General features: G+C 45.3%; 1 protein-coding gene across 1 annotated transcript in view; it reads left to right on the forward strand.

Moving 5' to 3' along the window:
* il1rapl1b (interleukin 1 receptor accessory protein-like 1b) overlaps nt 1-20,722 on the forward strand; it is a 131,666-nt gene that overhangs the window by 37,173 nt on the left and 73,771 nt on the right. The window contains exons 3-4 of the mRNA XM_062447553.1: nt 9,605-9,791; nt 11,180-11,333. Coding sequence (XP_062303537.1) covers nt 9,605-9,791; nt 11,180-11,333 — 341 coding nt within the window. The remainder of the gene's footprint in view (nt 1-9,604; nt 9,792-11,179; nt 11,334-20,722) is intronic.

A 20,722-nucleotide genomic window follows, 5' to 3' on the forward strand; every position in this document is an offset into this window, starting at 1 on the left:
CCTTATGATGGACCTGCAGTTTTCAAACATGTTCATAACGTCCTTTTAAGGCCACTTGACCTCCCTAACCTTTTCCTTTAGTGTATATTAGTTTCTCCTGTTACCTTGGAAGTCATCCAAGAACCATTTAATCCAGTGTAATTATGTTCCAAGGAGCCATTGAGTTACAGTTTATTAGTAATTACATGAATACACAAAGCGGTTAATGAATACGCAGGTTTAAACACCATGCTCTTTTTCCAGGTTGTCAAACTTTCCTCTAAAACATTAACGTCATCGCAGAGAGTCAAACAATGTATGACCTTATTCAAGTAACTTTCCGCTGACCCAAAAAAGAAGCGTTAATACTGTCTTCCTTTCAAGCCAGTAGACTCACTTCCTGCTTGTCACTAAGCATCGCTTCTGCATGACTGTGTAGCCCCTAACCCAGTAAAATGGGGGAAAGTGTTAAATATTGTATATGCATAATTATATAGTAATAACTTATTAACCTTGTAGGTATAGGTCGTCTCGTCTTGTACGACTCATTACTCAGCCTCGTAGGAGAAGGCAGATTGTACGGGCCAAAGGCCAAAGGCTCTGTGGAAAATGTTAGAATTGCCTTTTCCCTACATGGTTTTTACATGAATTGCTCTGTTGTTACACGGTAGCTAATGTACACTTAAATATACTCACTACTATGTTGGTATTCAGAGAAAAAGATGGGAAAATATGGGAGCCGACCCGAGATCCCAAGATTTACACAATAGATGAACATCTCTATAGATGAGTCATTATTTTCTGGCTTTTTGTTTTTTTGGTGGACTCCCAAGTAGTAGCTCTGCCTGCATATGGCGCTTGCTTATGTTAACATATCAAATTTGGATTAGGCAGTTGGCACAATGGATGGTGAGAGGGGGGAACGAAAAAGCAGCCTTCTTCTTTTAGAAGCGAGAGGATTAGAATCTTCAACTGGGGAAATGAAAAATGAATCATTGTCTTTTTCCCTGTAGCAGCCGCATCTCTGTCTCGTAGTTAGAAAGTTGCGCTGGCTCCTCAGTCAGTCACAGGGCCTTCCTTGTGGAGCGGTAGTTTGCATGGTGACCGGTGGATGGACACCATCTGTTGACAAAGTAAACAAAACGGATTGTATGAGTCTGATGTTAATGAGGACTTTGGAGACCTACTATAATTAAATGCAAGTTGTTTACTTTTACATTTGAGTCATTTAGCAAACATTAGGGTGTTCACACGCCCCCAACCTCCCCCCCCCCCTAACACTCGCCCTCCCTGCACCTGGTCCTGGTCCAGCCCCACACACACACACACCTGTTTCAGCCCCCCCCCCCCCCCCCGATCCTGGTCCAAAGCCCCCCCCCCCCCCCCTGGTCCTGGTCCAGCCCCCACCACCCCTCCCCACCCCGTTACCGTGCAGGCGCACAGTCTCTGCAGCTCCCGGTGATGTCAGAGGGCACCAGCACCAACACAAACACACTCCGTCAGCGCCCTGGTTCCCTGGAGAGGCCCGCTGACAGCAGCTTCACGGGCCTCCAGTCTGATAGGAACGAGACCCTGGCTACACAAGACACACACTCGCACACAGACACACACACAGACACACACACACACACACACACACAGCCATGCACACGGGGACACACACACACCATAACTGGCAGCAACCCATACAATGCACACACACCCACACTCGCGCCATATGCACACACGTGTAAATATGGATGCTCGTACTGACACACACACGCACGCACACACACGCTGTACGCCAGGAGGGGAAAGCATCTCCCATCAGACAAGAGGGCAGCAGATGAGCAGTGCTCAGTGTCAAATTAAGGTCAGCGCTCAGGTTCTCTCCCTCCATGGGCTGTGTTGTATACAGAGGCAAAGCATCTGGGATGGGAGAAGGGCACTGTGTGTGTAGGCATGTGTCTGTGCACGCGTGTTTGACGTGCGTGCGTGTGTGTGCATGTGTGTGTGTGCATGTGTATGTGCACGTGTGTGTGTGCATGTTAAAACATACTGTAGAATCCTGTGTTCTTTCTTGTGTATTGATATGTACTTTTTAAAATTTTATTTTAAGTGAGATTCCTCACACACACAGACACACACACACACAGACACACACACACAGACACACTCCATGTGCCAGCATGATCACATCCCAGGTGATCGATGATGGCTCCATCCTTGTTAGGAATGGTTAAAAAGAGAGGATTACGTCTGTCAGTGAACTGACAGATGTGGCTGGGACAGAGGAAGTGTTCAGAGGGGAGGGGTCCCAGCATGCGTGTGGCTGTCTCCTGGTTAACACTGTTTACCGCTGGAAGCATGCGTGTGGCTGCGCCATTAATAACGGCCTCCCTGCATGTCCTGGCATGCTCGGGCTGTCATCACACATAGGTTTGTGGGGATGTGTATCTGTGTGTGTGTGTGTTTCCCAGACCCAACCTGGATTAGTATTCCTGCGCAGGTCCCAGTGGTGATCTCTCAGTGAAGTGACAGTTCAAATGGGACGTCCACAGCACTCTGTCACTCCCAGCCAGTCAGGGCCTCACCCTGTCCCGCTGATCCAACCCTCCTGAAACTAAAGGAGGGTGGTGTGATGGAGTGATGCATGCTGGACCTGTTTATCTGTGTTTGTGTTCGAGTCTAGGTGTGTCTTTGTGTTAAGCACCTGCCGAGCATGGGCCTGGATGACTGTGTGGATGATGATGATTCATATATTTGTATCATTAAGTAATGTCCACTTGGTGCAGCAGGTAGTCTACTTTAGTCATGCCTTCAAAAGTTAAGTAATTGACATCAATGTCAAGATTTCCATCTAGGTATGAGCTTAGGTAGGTGCTTTAGCCTGCAAACTTCTCGACATGGATGCGTTGATGTGGGACACTTAAACACAGACAGTTTAGCAGCAGCATGTAAACTCTGTCTCTCTCTCTCTGCTCGTACCGACGGAGGCCAAGCCTGCTCTGTGTGAATACAATTTAATCCACCGGAAGCCTGTACTCAGGTCCACACCAATTTATTATATACCCTTCACGCTCTCGCTGATAGATTTGTCCAACTCCTGCGCTTCAATTACATTCGATGAAGTGAAACCTGCAACCCCCGAGGGATTCTGGGAAACCTAAAGGTGAGGTGGAGGTGCCGGGGCTGGGAGACGTTGTCAGGGTGACGGTTGTTACTCTGGTTGAGTTTCACACGACACATCAGACTCTAGAAATGATCTCCACACCTCTCTAAAGCAGTATTAGACATTGACTATGTCCTTGACACTAAATAATGGTTTTTTTTGGAGCGTTCATTGAATTATAGTTTAGGTCTTTGACCTTACTGGTCGGGTCTCTGTGTTTATAGTTGTCCATGTATGGCTTCAGTTTTCCTTTCTTTTCCTCTCTATCTCCATATCCCCCTCCCTCTCTCCTCTCTCTTTTTTTCTTTCATATCTCCATCTCCCTCTCTCTCTCCTTCTCTTTCTCCCTCTCTCTCCCTCTCCATTTCCCTCTGTCTCCCTCTCCATCTCCTTCCATCTCTCTCCCTCTCACTCCCTCTCTCCCTCCATCTCTCTCCCTCTCTTTCTCCCTCTCTCCCTCTCCATCTCTCTCCCTCTCCATCTCCCTCCATCTCTCTCCCTCTCTCTCTCCCTTTCCATCTCTCTCTCTCCCTCTCCATCTACATCTCCCTCCATCTCTCTCCCTCTCTCCCTCTCACTCCCTCTCTCTCCCTCTCCTAAATCTCCTTCTGTTTGAACAGCTCAGAGATGGGCTGGCCCCGTAAACACACTGGGGGTGTGTGATTGCTTCCCGTCTCCTCGCCCGCGCGGCCGCATCAGTGGGACGTTCCCCAGAGGCTCCTCAGCGAACACGCAGACCTCAAACAACATGCCGAGCAGAGCTATAGAGCAGCGCTAGCGAGCAGCGCTGTCTGATAGCAGCGAGACGCTGACCTTCTTCTCGCTCATATCTGATAGTCGTTTTTTATCTGCCAGACAAAATGTCAGAACCGCTCCCCAAGCAGAATCACTTTGGCATCTCAACCCCCACCACCCCCTCCCTCATTTTCCACCCCCCCTCCCCCAATTCCCTCCTTTTCCATTCCTCCAACCCCCCCGCCCCCAATTCCCTCCCATCTCCCTCGTATATGCTCCTGTGCACCCAACACACACCCTTGCACACACACGTTCCTCTAACGCACAAATGCCGTAGCTCTGAGAGAGACGTCAACAATATGGCGGCTGCCAGTCAGTTCCCAACGTGAGACCTGGTGCAGCTTCTTCGAGGTGAAGATATGTGGTGAGGGAAGCTGGTTGGAATTTTTCTGGTTGAACTTAGGAGTTTTTTGTCAGGGTATAGCCATTTGTAGTGTCATATCTAACTATATATCAAATATCATACACAATTTATATATATATATATATATATATATATATATATTATAAACGTTTTTACAGGTCATGAAAAGTAAGTCAGTGAGACAAACTCAATGCTCAATCAATCTTGTGTCATGTCAAATTTACCTCATCGCATGAGGTCAGTCGCTCTATAATGAAGACTGTTGCATGGAGTTTCCAGTTGTGCAGTAACATGCATAACGTAGGGAGTGTCCCGGACATTTATCACATCAGCCCTGAGGGAGAAACAAACATGGCTGCAGTAGCGTGAAGAGAAAATGCAATGGAGACAAATTGTTTATGCTAGTTATGAATTCAGAGTGAGGCTGGGAAATAGAGGAGGGGGAGGGGGAGGGGGACTTCCCCAAGGCATCAACAGCATAATGCACACTGCATGTTTAAGAGACACAGCAGAAGAACTTTCCAGATCATTGTCAGTTGAGGCTCCCTGAATTTCTCCATCATACTATTAAGACGACGATGCCAAAAAATAAATAATAATAATCGAATGACAGCTCTGTGATTTTAATGTAACAAATGCGGAGATGTTTGAATAACTGGCAACATAATAGTTTTGTGAGCTTGTGTGTAATCAGTCTTCCGTCATCTTCTGTCAGTCACAACAGCAGTAGCACAGAGTGTTGCCTGTGTGTAAGCGTGCTATCTGTCACCTGACATACAGTCTATTAAGCACTTTCAAATATGTTTCTTGTACAGCTAGAGAGCAAGAGGGTGAAAAACAGAGGGAGAGGCAGAAAGAGCGAGAGAGCTAGGGAGAGAGAGAGAGAGCTAGGGGGGAGAGAGGGAGAGGGAGAGAGAGAGAGCTAGGGGGAGAGAGGGAGAGGGAGAGGGAGAGAGAGAGAGCTAGGGGGAGAGAGGGAGAGGGAGAGAGAAAGAGTCAGTAAACATCAGAGGCAGTAGGCAGTAGTTGGAGACAGGGGCTAAGTGGGGGTGAGCTGGCCCACAGTCAGATTTGGGAAGCGTGCCGTTAATCAGCCGGCCTCGCGTGCTGACAGGTGAGTTATGGTCCGGGGCCACAGGTAGGCCCCCAAGTCCTCCCACCATACACCCTGACCTTCTTCTGGGTCGTAAATAATGCGCCAGCCATAAAACACTGATTTAAGGTGATCTGCTACCCTGGTTTGGACACGCCTCCTGATGTGTGTGGGAGATGCAGGCATGTTACCGTGAGGAAGATCTTCCAGCACCACCCCGCCCCCCCCGGCCCCCCGCCCCCTCCCACGCTGCACCCTCCACATACATCTTTTGTCCCACCCTTGGGAGGGCTTGGCAGATGTTAGCAGTGTCTAGCTGTGGACGTCTGCATGCAAGTGTGCCAAGTAGCTGGGAGAGTGTTGGGGGTGGGGAGAATGTAGGGGGTGGGAAGAGGGTGGAGGGTGAAAAGGGTGGAGGGGGGAGAGGGTGGAGGGGGGTGGAGGGGGGAGAGGGGTGGAGGGGAGAGGGGTGGAGGGGGAAGAGGGGTGGAGGGGGGAGAGGGTGGAGGGGGGAGAGGGGTGGAGGGGAGAGGGGTGGAGGGGGAAGAGGGGTGGAGGGGGGAGAGGATGGGGGGGGAGAGGGTGGAGGGGGGAGAGGGGTGGAGAGGGTGGGGGGGAGAGGGTGGACGGGAGAGGGGGTGGAGGGGGGAGAGGGGTGGAGGGGGGGAGAGGGTGGAGGGGGAGAGGGTGGAGAGGGTGGACGGGAGAAGGGGTGGAGGGGGGAGAGGGTGGACGGGGGAGAGGGTGGACGGGAGAGGGGGTGGGGGGGGAGAGGGTGGGGGGGGAGGGTGGGGGGAGGGTGGGGGGGGGAGAGGGGGAGGGGGGAGAGGGTGGGGGGGAGGGGGAGGGGGAGGGGGGAGGGTGGGGGGGGGAGAGGGGGAGGGGGGAGGGTGGGGGGGGGAGAGGGTGGGGGGGAGGGGGTGGAGGGGGGAGAGGGTGGGGGGGAGAGGGTGGGGGGAGAGGGTGGGGGGAGAGGGTGTGGGGGGAGGGTGGGGTGTCCAGGTCCAGCTGAGGGCTGCAGTTTACCAGACTCTGACAGGAGGCTCACGTATCGACCAACATAGTTTCTCTCTGTGCTGGATGTCTGACAACAGAGAGGCCGTAAATGAAACTTTGCATTGTTGTTAGTCGAACACGAGCTCTAATGAAAAGTCAGCAATCATTCATTATCCACTTCTATTAGAGAGGATCTTTTAATTAAGAGATTCATTAATTTTCCTTATTAATTTTCCCACAGGTACCCTAGAATCTCACAAGAATCCCAAATCAATTATTATTTAATATTGGAGTGAACAGTCGCTGAGTTAAAGGGCATGTCTTATAACCAGGCAGGAAAATTATGTCATGCAAAGGGTGAGAAAGATAGACTTAATGAAAGAATGGAATTAAATTATGACATTATATCCTTGGCGCAAAGGGCATTTTATACTAATACGCAATTCATTAGAATATCATATATGATTTTAAATTGACAGTGATAGCCCTCATATACATTACTGTAGTACTCTTATAAGTAGGCCTATTGATACAACCAATATACTTTAATTGCAGTACATATTAGAAGAGTTGTAACTACCTGGAGAGTGTCAAGACAGGGTGACATTCGCTGTTATTTTCCAGCTCAGGTGTTTAGTTGACCCCTATCAGTTTCCTCCTCTGCTGTACATTGTGACATCAACACCTTGTTTACACCGTAGCGCTCCCACATTCTGCCTCAGGCAGTTTGTGCAAAGTGTCAGCCCATGTTTTCTCCGCTTTGATATGCGCTGCATGTTATCTGTCATTGCCGTGACATTGCACATCTTGACTTTAGTTTGACAGTTGGACTGACGTTTTCCGTCATTATACTGCCATTTGCCTTCGTTATAACCACGTTCCTCCAAATACACGCTCGCTAACCTGATGACCGCTAAAATCGAGGAGCTAGCGGATTGGACTGCGTGTTTACGCTCAATTCTTTGCTCAAAGTTTAGCTTTTACGAATATACAGTACAACTGCTTTAATCGAGATGGAAACCTGGCTCGCCTGCTTAAAAGGCAGTGTGACGGATGCAAAACATTGGAAAGACATTGTAGGACAAAGAGTTGGCCCGGACCATCGATCACTCACCGGCCAGATGACACAATTCCTCTCTCCCCACGGGCAAGTTTATCAGTGCTGCCCAGAATATTTAACAGGGAAAAGGACCCAGGGGATCTCATTTGCACAGGTGTCCATCTGGTCCAAGTTGTCTCGGATAATCTCCACATCATGTCAGATTTGCATCCGCGCTTCATAAAATGGGCACACTTAATCGGACAGCCTGTGCTGCCCAGCGGAGGATGGGGGGGGGGGGGGGGGGGATGTTTGCCCATAGCAGGACCACTGTGTGCTAATCCACTAGGCGACTAATGCCACACAATTATGTAAGGATTTAACGTGTTTATAATTGTTTGTTGGTTCAGCTCGATTTGTGTAACCAGCTTTACCCGGAAATTAACAGTGAGACTTCCTGAATGCAGCCAGCTTGTTGGCTCTGCTGATCAAGGTTTAGGGCAGTGGTTCTCAACCCTAATCTTCAGGGAACCCCTGTCCTGCATGTTTTAGATGTTTCTGGGCTCCAACACACCTGATTCAAGTGCATGTTTGTTACCAGGCTTCTACAGAGCTAGATAATGGGCCATTTATTTGAATCAGGTGTGTTGGAGCAGGGAAACATCTAAAACATGCTGGACAGGGGGTCCCCGAGGACCAGGTTTGAGAACCTCTGGTCTAGGGAGTGTCTGTTCACCAGTTGAAGTACCATTTTATTATCTTTTACCTCACCTTTGGCCTTGAGGATGGGAATGGCCTTACTTGAAATACTACCACAAGGGCAGCAAAGTATACTCACTGAGTTGAAAGGGAGTATTTGCCAGTTTTCCCGAACCCACTTTGCACAGCGCCCATTGAACTCAATACTTGTTGTCCATTGATCTAAGAAGCCTATGGATTTTTTCTTAAGAATTTCTCGACCAGAACCAGTCCTCTCTCGAATGTGAACCCCACGTCCACCGTGTCGACCCGATCCCTACCAGGTGTGATGGATGACATTGAGAACTGCTATGGAGGCTGAGATTGCAATTGACTTGCTCTACGCCTGGTCCTTGTCCCCCACACATGGTGTGCTGGAGATCTTTCTGCTGCAGGCCAATACTTATTGACCAGTCTCAGCGATACAATGCAGAGAGCGATAATAAGGCCTAGCATGGCAATTGTATCATACAGTAGCAACTCCACCCATCTTGGTGTGAAAAGGATCACAAAGGACATTCTTTAACCCTCGTGCTGCCTTCGGGTCACATGACCCAAAGGTTCATAACGAACCATCGTTGTGTTTACCCAATTTTACCCAATACAAAAACAAATTTAAATAATTTTCTTTTAACCTTTGCAATGTGGGGGGTCTGAGACAGCCTAGCTGTTAAAAGAAAATGCTTCACTTTGTCTTTGTATGCGGTAAATTTGTCGCAATACGACGGTGGGTCACAATGACTGATGGGTCAGAATGACCCGAAGATAACACAAGGGTTAAAGGCCTTGCAAATAGCGCGACCTGGGCCTTGGCAAGCGTGGAGGCAGGTATATCTGCAGCCTTTCTGCCCATTCCATTGTAGCTCCCCTGTATTAGTACTTCCTCTTTGCGGGCTGGCCATTTACAGAACATCAATCCTGGCAAGTAATTTTCTGCTAGCTTGCACTGTATCTGCATAACACGTGGAAACAAAGGGTTCAATCAATCTTCGCCACTGTTGACTTCAAACACCGTTGTTCTGCATTAGAACCTGCTTCTCTTCCTTGCCGTCCTCCCCACATTTCTTTTGTCTTTGGCACTGATAATTTGTGATAGCCAGGTTCATCTCCTCCCCATCATTGGTATTCATAAGTGAATTCATGGGCAAACACAATGCAGGTCTGTCTGTATTCGTAATGGTTTGGGCAACGAGCTAACGTATGACTGAACACAGTGAAACGGTGTTGTTGTTATTTTATCTTGACAAGAATGTCAAACTGGTTTCCCATCATCAGTCAGTGTGACAAGGAATCTAAATGTTACACATCTGCATTAATATAATTATTCTATTGAGGTTGGAAACCACAGAGAGGTTGGTAACCACGGTGACACAGTGTTGGTAGAGTGACACAGCATGACTTTATGAAAGCTATTGAAAAATATTAATTTGTTGGTTTGTGTTTTTGCAGGAATTCAACATATTGCATTAAAGTGTCCATGTCATTGACTGTGGCGGAGAATGACACTGACCTCTGCTACAACTCCAAGATGCGATACTTTGAGAAGGCGGAACTAAGCAAAAGCAAAGAGATCACCTGCCCAGACATTGGGGATTATATGCAACCAGGAAAGGAACTGGACATTTTGTGGTACAAGGTAAAACTCCATCTTCACTATGACCTATGATTTCAGATGCCTCGGATTGGTCACGGATTGGTCACAGATAGTCACGTTGAGTTCCATATTGGAAATAAAATATAAAACGTGTCTTTTTCAGGGGAATAGCTATATTCTGTCATCTGCAATCACTTTGTAAGTGAGCACACACTGTGTGAAGTCTAGTTAGGGCTGCTATGACAACTCTCAGGCAATTCTTAGTCATCCCGCTTGACGTGTTTGCTTGATGAGAGTAAGTCAATTCACTCAATCATGATTCACAGCCTATCTGAAAAACAACCACTTCTGATCAACTATGCTGAGAGCTTTGATTTAGCTAATCCATTTTTCATGTCACTTGAGATATCTCTCACACAGAGTCTCACACGTGACACACAATCTGAGGAGAAACTTAAGAACCTTCTCAACTCCTCCAGTCTTAAATTCCCTCTTCTGAGTAACCGAGGGGGCCTCCAAACTTCCAAAGGGCATCTGACTCAACCGGTAGATTCTGCCGCCTGCCCACGTGCTGATGCCCACTTGACAGGGTAGCAGTGAGAGGCTGGGGCCAATTCATCAAAGGAAGGAGAGTGTCAGATTAGGTGGCCACAGTACTTCTTCTGTATCCTGGTGAATCAAATTAAAAGATGGATAATGACTCTGGCTCCAGAACCTCCAGTTATTGGCTCTGCCCTAGAAGCAGGGATGATTGAATTCTGGGGGCTGGCCTTAGAGGCGCAGGTGGAAACCAAACCCACCATGCTCCAGTTTCACAGCCTTGGGGGGAGCTGATGGCCCAAGGCCCCAGTTTCTGAAACTTCCTCCCCGCTGAGTCCCCCCTCCAGCATCCACTCCCACCACAGTCAACTCAGATGTTCTGGGTGATTCATTAATGTGAGATGATGCCATGCATTCAATCAAGCTTCCTAAAGAAAAGAAAGTCAATATTGCAGTAAACTAAATGCTAGATAAGATATATTTTTTATATATATATATTAGGAGAAGCCAAGTCTTAAGTTTGGTAGCTGTTAAGTGCATGGCTTCAAGGGTTTGATTAGAACTTGCTTACAGGTTAATTACATCTTTCATCTTTTCAGGTTTATTCTATTCATAATGTTTCATAATAGTGTTCACAATGTTTGTCGAAGCCATTAGAAGACCAACCAGTTAGAGAATAAGCGTTTCTTCATGGCTAATTACTGTGGTTGAGTTAGATGTATTAGTGGTATCGATTTACAAGAAAATCCTCTCATTTTCCAATAGGTCTGTGTTGGTCACTGACACATCGAAAAATTTAGTACTTTACAGGAAGCTAGTGTGGGTCGCCATGATAGACTGCGCCCCATCTGGTCTCCCCCCATTAATTTGTATTATCTTTTTACTTTAAGGAATGTAAGCCCAAGCAATGGAGACAAAACATCACGAGGAGGAGAGATACTCTGTCGATAAAGGAAGTGCGAGAAGATGACATTGGAAATTACACATGTGAATTACAGTTTGGAAGTTTCCTGGTGAGGAGGACCACCGAGCTATCAGTCACCGGTAAGAACAAGGTTGCATCTGCTCCAAGCTGGAACACGATATGACACTTTCATTGTTTTGTTATTGACTTTGATGAATGTGGCAGTGCTGTGGTTGTCAGCAAAACAGCCCACCCCTTTTTATAGTAGACTGAAAATAATGGTAATGCATATTCTGTAAAGGCACTCTGTGCTTTGTCATCGCAGGCGATCTAGCAGTTGTTTACACAACTGAAGGGAAGTTATGACGTACAGGAGCTGTGAAACTGCAAAGGGATACCATTAGGAATAACTTAACACCCAGTTATTCCATTGCACCATCCCGTTCTTTGTTCGGATTTGATAAGAGAACGTCGTCTGAATAACCAGTCATTGGTGGCCAACCTGGGGAGGTGGGGAACTTGAGCATGAGCAGATTCAATCCATAAAGGCAGCAGGGGGTCCAGAGAAGACAACGCTAAGCGATAAACTGTGCTTCTCTTTTAAAGCCGTCCATGAACCCTTTTGCCAGGGCCACACAGTCAATACCTCGCTGTCGTTGGGGCTCCTTTCTGCTTTAATTGCTTTAAGTAGCCGAATTTGCACAAAGCCGCTTCAGCACCTTTTCCTCTTGACGAAGACTGTTGAAATATCAAAGCTTGAACTTAAAGTTCCTTATCTCGTGGGGAGAACAGTGACAGAGTGTGGATCGTGCTTCACCGTCGCTGCCACAGTCAAGGTTGATGTCGTAAACGCTTGGGCAGTTTAGAGAGAAATCCTATACAGTGTTCAATCAATGTCATGAGCATTATAGTCGATCCATTTCAGTCTTTGCAAATTTCACCCAATGATGTGTCCCCCCCCACACACAAACACCCCCTCCCCCCCCGAAACAGGATAAGTCTCCAGTTTAAAGCTTATTTGCTTGGTCAGTTGTTCAAAAGTAAAATGTCACATTGTCATTCATCACACATTTGTTGCTACATGTTATGGCACATGAATGTGTTCGAAACAGAACATTTGGGCCCTTTATTTTCCAGTTTTTTCTGTTGTTGATCTGTATAGCTTCACACAATAAAATAAACTACAACTGGTTAAGATTTAGATGTGGGTTAGCTGATAATGTGCTAAGATTATATTTGTTGATAGTTTATTATGATGGTGTATATTGAGCACCAACCAGGAGAAAAAATTGAAAAACGTACTAAGCGCTCTCAGCGGATGAAATAGGAGCTTTTGCGTTCCGCTACCATCACACATAGTGGATTGGAGGTCAGACACACTAGTTTCCGTTAATGGCTATCTGATTACAGTTTATTGTCTCCCACGGAAACAGAGGTAGGCTCCATTGAAGGCCAATTTTAGTAATCAGTCATGTCCCGGGCTGCATCAAATGTCATCCTGGGGGACTATTTTCTCTCGCTCCGGGATACATTTAGCATTTAGGGACGGATGGTAGTAGATGATGGATGATAATACTAAACGCAGAACATCACTGTTTGTTCATTCTCATCGCTCCTTTATCCAAAACCTATTCAGAAGATTTTTTTTTTCCAGTTTCGATTTGTTTTCAAATGAACCTGTCAATATTCAAGACAGGAGCTGATTGCTTGTGGATTGCAGAAATGTCCTGGGTGTTAAGCAGGCGTTGAGCAAGAATTGACAATTACAGGTGGTGATCGGATCTATCAGGCTGTCATCTTCTTCGACTATGCCGTCTGTTGTGGAATATAATTGACGTCAAAGTGAAATGTCAGCACATAGGTATACACGTCCTTGCCTGAACAAACACACAAACTCGCACACAGTTTGTGTGTGCTTGACAGCGATATGATTACAGTTGTGAGTGAGGAAAGGTTGAGTTTTGATTTTTTTCTTGGTTCTGTTGCTTTCGTTTTCTATAGCCTATATTAACTTTTATTTTTGAAATACAGTACAAAAACATGCTTGAAAAGGGTTGTAATTCAGAGAACAGGCTAGTATTGAGAACTAAGAAATATTGCCTTAACGTGTGTTTGACATGCTAGAAATGATCACTAATCAGCACATGGTTGTTTAAATGTGTGCACAACACTGTTCGATATATACATCTATGTTCACAATCAAAACCCAGCATTGTGCTTTGACAGGCCAACCTTTCTGGGTTGTAGGTAAAGTTGCACGTTGTGGTCACTTATGACAAGCGTTTTCGCCGATGACTATGATGATTTTTCGCCGATGATTATGTGACGTTCACTAAACTGCTTGTGTTTGCTAACAACCAGATACGCCTGGTTAGGATTTAGCTGCGATTGTCATTATTCATTCTTAAACCGTGCCGCATGACTCAGCACCCTTGACCAATACTCCGAGCCACTGACTCCCCCTGTTCTATAACATCGGAAACTATCATAATCCTGTAGACGGGGAATTGAGATTGGACAGTTAAACAGCTGTAGCCTAATGTATATGGACTTACCCAAATATAGCAATCCCATTCATTCACCCGCTGTGTGTAATTACCTTTCATTTGCATTGAATATATAACCTCTCATCAACTTCATATCCCTTCGCTCTCCACCATTTATCTTCTCTATCTTAATGCCCATCTGCGGAGGCAGGGTAGGAAAGGTCAGAGGCCAGTTGATTAGCTCAGAAGACTTCTAATCTGTAATGGTCGCCCCCACAATTGTGGACTATTAAAATGAGACATTATTCCTAAATGAAATTTGGTATTTTATGACTTGTTTTATAGTGTGTGCAGTTTGATGTCTTGGATTAAACCAACTACACAGTAAAGGGATGTGATTAAACGCCTACTGAAAGGGGTGTTATAGAGGTTTGTCGTGAGGATGAAATGGGCCTGTTTGCAGCTCAGGCACTGGGGCCGACAGTCATGTGTTTGTTTTTACTTTCTACCAAGATATGATTATGTGAACATCGTTGAGAAAAGTGAATTGGCCCACAAGGGAGCCTTGGAGAGAAAAGCCCAGAGACCCGATGAAAAAGAATCTGCTTTCAGATACTGCTATTATTACGCAATTACCTTTATAACATCGGAACATTTCTCACAGGAAACGTATGTAACAAGGATCCCAACACAGGAAGTTGGAAAATAGTGCTCCATCCAGGTCTACCTTTCCCTTGCTTCCTGAATGTCTGTATTAAAAAGGCAGCAGTTATAGAAGTTTTTTCCAGTCTTTCTGAAGTAAGGCCATTAGCATATGAAGGAGGTTGAGCCATAATTGCTCTTTTAATTGATAGAGTATAATTAGGCGTGGCAAGCTGGCGCATAGAGAGCAACCTGAAGAATTTAACTGCAGGAAATGGTTTTCTTTGTCGGACCATATTTGATATGTTTGTACTTTTTCTTTTCTTTCAAAGGTGTTTGATGATGTTCTCTGTGAACGATATTCTGATGAAGTACTCACTATTCTGTGTAATTCTCTTTAATAACTCATCATTTGGAAGAGTATTAGAGCAATTTTACCACTTTTGGAAGTCAATGAGCTTCACAGAGATAGGTCATAGTTTTATTCTTTCTTAGTGGATGTGTGTGTATGTATGCAGGTGTGTGTGTGTGTCATGATCAAGGTTCTTATTATCTCAACAGCCTGAACGATGTGTCACCACTAATCATCTCCATCAAAGGAACAGCATTTCCAGAACTGGTGATGGTGAAAACCAGCTCAACGGTCACAATTAGCAGAGTTAAAGGTGGCGCTGTACCTTCTGTGCCTTCTCACACCTTAGATCACACCCGGCTTTCACTGGAACATTCTCAACTGCCACTCAACCTCTGGTCGTCATATCAACGGAGTAAAAAAAAAAAAAAAAACATCCAAAAAGAATGGCCAAATAAAATCTGTCGTTTCCCGGTTATTCGACTGCATTAGATTCCTTTGGATTTTCATACGATCGTGGAAGTATGGGATCTTTGAGAGAGGAAAGACTGAGGGGAGGGGGGAAAGGGGAGGCTGGAGAAAGTGCATGTCTAGAGCACTCGGTTTCAAGAGCACTTCTTAGAGTAAGGGCTCTTATGTCATGATGGATGTCCGTGTGATCAATTACAGTGATTTGTCATGCGCCCGGCTGCTCATTTTCATAAACGTGTTACGGAGCGAGGGCCACTGGGGGTGAGTGGGAGAGTGGCGCAGCATCGAAACCCTCTTAAAGACTGGAGACTTTCTATTGACTGAAACCATCGCCTGAGACAACCCTAAAAAGTGTGCTTCTCAAATCTTTCTGCACAGTGAAAGCAAGCTGTTGCACAGATATTTGTCTCCGTCTTGTTAGTTCGTTTTTTTGTTTTATTTTTCGTTCCTGCCTTATCGCTGCTGCTGTCGCCCCCCACCCCACCTCCTCCACAGAGAGGCGAGACCGGGCGCAGTCCACCCCCGCGCTGGTTTTTTAACAAGCTGTTAGCTGCGCATCCACCTACCATCAGTCAACCCAGCGGGCCAACTCTACCCGGCTTTGATCAAACCCAGGCATGCATTAGCGATGTGTCGGACAGCCCGGTGGGTTTTCATGACGGCTTGTGTAGTCAAAGGGATAGGCTACGTTTAGGAAACGTTTTCACCGATGCTCGTAGGTGTGGGGGGGATTAATATAATCTGACAAACACACACCCACGTACGCTTTGACAACAGATTGTCTGTGTTTTTTCCTCGTCATAAGCATAAGCATTGATTAGCCAGAAGGCTAGTGAACAGTGTGAGGGAAACGGTGTCAATTATGAGCAGTCCCCTCCCCCTTCTGATCAATTAAATTCCATCAGGCTACGCCACAGTGTTGCGCCTGCGTACTACAGGCCTGCAGTGGATGTGACTAGTTTCCTCACGTTGCAATGGCTCTGATCTGTGTCACTGCTATGGTGATGAGGTGGCATTTTCTAGGCCCTGGCGCTGTTTTAAATAATTGAGGCCCTTATCTCCTTAGGTTTCTTTTACAAGATTTAAGGGGCATGGAGACGGCCCGGGCAGACTTAATGCACCCGCATCGCTAAGTATTGGGATTGCTAGCTGAATTTAAACGTCAGTAGTAGCATAGCAAAATGATTGGGTTTTAAAATGTCTCCCTCATTAATAACACTATCGAATCTGTCGGACTTGAGAGCTGACATCTTTATTTGTCGAACTGTAAACGTAGGTGTTTTGCAGTACCGTCAGCAAGTTATTTAATTGAATAACCAAAGTCATCTTTGTAAATTGACTCATTTAATAGGTGATGTAAGGTTATTAGTTATCAGGATGGTCTCAATACTCCTGCGAGCTTCGTGAAAACCATAACCATTGTTATAGTAACCATGGAAACCAACTGCATTGCGATAGATGATCTTGGATTTTCAAATAGTTCATGACTGTAGGTGGCTTGAAGCCAGGTCCACACTTTGAAGACTTTTTACTCAATAATAATCAGTGATCAAGGAGGAGTGATCTTCCTAATTTTACCTCAAATGTTGAACACAAGGTATACAAATACGACTGAGGAAAACTCCGAAAATTTGATTTTCTCAGCAAGGTCACTTGCATAGCCTACAATAAACTGTGTAGTTTAATGGCTTGCAAAAAGGGTTGCCAATATACAATCATTTAAAAATGAGGTGCTCTGACAAGGCTGTTTGTAATGTGGTGAATTGATTGCATAGTTTCATGGTTAAATCACATTACCCTGGTGTAGGTTCACTGTTGAACGAGTAGGCTAATGAAAAGATCAAGTCAGTTTGCTCAAGACTTATGTGCCAATTACATTTCAATAAGATGACATGATAACCACCCACAAAACCATAAGGCCTAGGTCCCAATATAGTCCCAATATAGAACAATAAATAGTCTTTTCACATATTGTCTTTCACCTTAATCATCCCTAAGTCTTCATCTTGAGTGTTTGTATTTAACATTTCGCATTATCCCTGCTACCTTGACTTAATCCACCTCCTTACTCTTTATTCATCGTCTTTTGAATTGAAAGAAAAAGCGAAATAGTAAATACATTTGTACAAAACAGCCCTGTCTTTAATAGGATCTAGTAGAGTGAGACACCTGCAGCCCTTGTGGTTTTAACGACAACACGAACATATGAGAATACACTGTGAATCCCATATAGGGTGACAGCCCTATCCCCTTTTAAAATTAAAGTATCGTTAACCTTTTCATAGGGCCCAGAGTGGCTCGTCTGGACACCTGGTCATCTTCTCTGATGAGAAGTAGTATTCTGGGGGCCAACAGGTGTGGGAGAGAGAGATGCTCTGTCATCAGGGAGTCAGATGGCTGAGCGGTTAGAGAATCGGGCTAGTAACCAGAAGGTCGCTGGTTCGATTCCCGGCCATGCCACATGACGTTGTGTCCTTGGGCAAGGCACTTCACCCTACTTGCCTCGGGGGAATGTCCCTGTACTTACTGTAAGTCGCTCTGGATAAGAGCGTCTTGTAAATGTAGTTTCCCAGATAATAATAACAATTTAAAAAGAGATGTGGGAAGTTATCTCTGTTTGAATTGACAGATGTTGTTTTCTTCCAACAGTAGAATCTTTTGTAGAATCCCCCATTGATATGAATTTTTTCAGCTTTTCTTTAAGAACCTGATTACTACAGAAAAAAGTTTCCACCGTTACCAAGATACAGTAGATGTTGAACTAATTAGAAATATATTCTACAACATCTTCCATTTTTTGACGTTTTTTTTATCTTGGCAAATGCTCAGAGTAGACGATATGGAAACAGTCATAGAATTACTCTCAACCAACTCCCAATTCAGATTTCTAAGACAAATACTTTCCTAAATTATGTGTTCCTCTACCAGCAAGTAGGCTACTGCTTTTCTTTCAGTCTAGGTTTAGGATGTAGCCTAGGCTATAGTCTAACATGGGATGTCCCTGGTCTTTTAAAATCATTTTTGTCAATAAAATTAAGATCTGAATGGGCTATGCGCAGAATGTTGCAGGTGTTGCTAAACGGGGTTCATTGACAGAAAGGGCCTGGGTGGGTCATAGGACTGTCTCCTGGTAGATAAGTGTCAATTAACAAAGTGTGCTTACAAATGTTCCCTAGACTCCACACTGTATCTGGGATTCCTAATTAAGATGACGTAATTATGGCCTGTGCTTGCCAAATTAGCACTCAATTAGTGCTATCGCATCAGAGATGTGGAAACGTGGTGTTAACCTGGTGCTAATGGAATGGGAATCGCACACAAATTCATAAACGGTTGGGGAAAAGAGAGTGTTAGCTTTTTTACAATGAAGGAACTACACAATCTGTCTCTGTGATAGTTTCGCTTTTCAGGTACATCAGGTAGTTCCTGTAAGTTGTGTGCGGCCCATGTCAGTGGAAGTTGGATCATGGGAAGTCGTCTCAAAGTCAGTCAACCGTGCGTCGTGATCGGAGCAGGAGACTTAGCTTCAGAGCCGCTTGCTACCACAACGGTCGCTTGATTCAGGTTTGAACGTAATAGCGGATGGGTTTTTACGGCTTGCCTCTGGGGTAGCGGGAATAGAAAAATCGTTTTTTTTCCCCTCTCTTGGACTGCAACAGAATCTTCACTTTTTTCAGTTTGAAATATCTCCGACTGTTTCAGGGAAAGTCAAGGACACATCAGCCCTGTCTCAATCCCCCGATTCCACCAACGAGATAACAATTCACTGAAGGGAGGGTGGGTGGGAGGGAGGAACGTTTGCATAATTTAAAGCGTGTAGAAATCAATTTTGCGGCATACATTACTCTGATGCTAATTAGCTGTAAATCGGCATCCCATGAAAAAGATGCATTCAGCGAGCGTCATGTGAAAGGCTCGGAGGAGTGAACGCATTCCCTGCACCTTTGAGATAAAGTGATGTTTTCTAATGACATTCTGTTGAGAAGCTTCCCTGTATCGAGCTTTGGCATGTGACCAGAAATATACATTTTTCAAGGAGGGGAAAGGGTAGATGGTGGAGGGATCAGTTATGTCACGCAGAAATTAGTTTTCTTAAACTCTAGAGGATCCGCTTGTCAGCTTCCTGATCCTGAAGTCCCTCTACTGGTAGTCATGGGAACTGGGGGCTGTTTGGAAAGTGAGATGCTCTTCCTGTGTGATACTGCTTCCTGTTTCTCTCTTTCTCTTTATCCCGCATAGGCCTCTTTCCTTGACTCTTCCCTTCTACGCAATTAGATACTGCGAATGTACAAAGTAGCAGAGTAACACATGCTCTCTCTCTTTCTTTTTAGTCGAAACACACACAGTTACAGCCATTTACACACACACAAACCACCCTCGGTCAGAGGGATTGCTTACCAGTGCTTAGTTTAGTCCCGGTGCCCAGACGAAGCTTGATGTAATGGAAATTGATTGTGTTGCTTCCAGGCTACGCTGTCATGACATGTTATTTTAGTGGCACACTAAAGCAGGCTTATGTTGAAGTTTAAAGGGGTTGGGGGAGGGAGGAAACAGAAACCCGGTGACTCGGGGCATATTCTCAACATAGCTGGCTCTGCTTTATTTATGAGATGCCACAACCAAAAAGCTCCAACATGAGCAAGGGAGAAAATGTTGTTTTCTCCCAGAGTCTCTCCAGAAAGCCTTGTACATGTTGAATGATTACTTTCTCCAGCTATAAACACGGGCCCTTGCCCTAACACAGTGCCCTCCCTAACACAGGAGTGACCTAAGGCGGCTTTAAAGTTATAATTGTTGGTTGATTTAGTGGAGTCCCAGGGTCATTGTTCTGGAAGGTGCCACAACAGCCTACTAACCCCCACCTCAGTCCCCTCCATCCCTCCCCAACAAAGAACTGGAGCAAAGCCCATTTTCACGGAAACAGACCATTCTCCTTTCTTGCACAAATCGGATTCTCCAAGGGGAGTAAATCACTGGCTTGTTTAGCTCTGTACCTATGTGTCACTAAATGGCTGAAACTAGAGAAAACACACTGCACTGGACGAAAATATGTCCCTAAACTGCTGTAAGTGACACGAGCAATGAGTCCCACTGGGTCTTTTTATGACCATGTTGAGTATCTCAGCAGATTGTTATAATATCTATCATACAGACGTTATTGGTGGGGTATAATTTGTAGTGTTATGGTCCAGTAGCAGCTCAGCAGCTACACAAAGTGGATATTTGTTCTTCCTCTTCGGCTTGGAGAGATAACAACCGATAGCACCGCTAGATTTCCCCCATGGACATATTAGTTGTGCGTTTTGTCCAGGTGTGACGATTCTCTGCCATAGTATTACAGTACTATAGTACATTACTGCAGTAGTTGTAGAACTGTGCATTGGTCCATGAAGGTTACATTCCTTTTACTTGACAGAATGCCCTTTTCCATGTGTTCTTTTGGACAAGAGATTGATCAATCTATACATACAGTATATATATATATATATATATATATATATATATATATATAGTATATGTATTCTCCTTTCTCCTTTCTGTCCTCGCCCTTCCGTACACAACCCACCTCTTTATTTCT

Source organism: Osmerus eperlanus, chromosome 21 (genome assembly GCF_963692335.1).
Source record: "Osmerus eperlanus chromosome 21, fOsmEpe2.1, whole genome shotgun sequence".
NCBI classification, from domain to species: Eukaryota; Metazoa; Chordata; class Actinopteri; order Osmeriformes; family Osmeridae; genus Osmerus; species Osmerus eperlanus.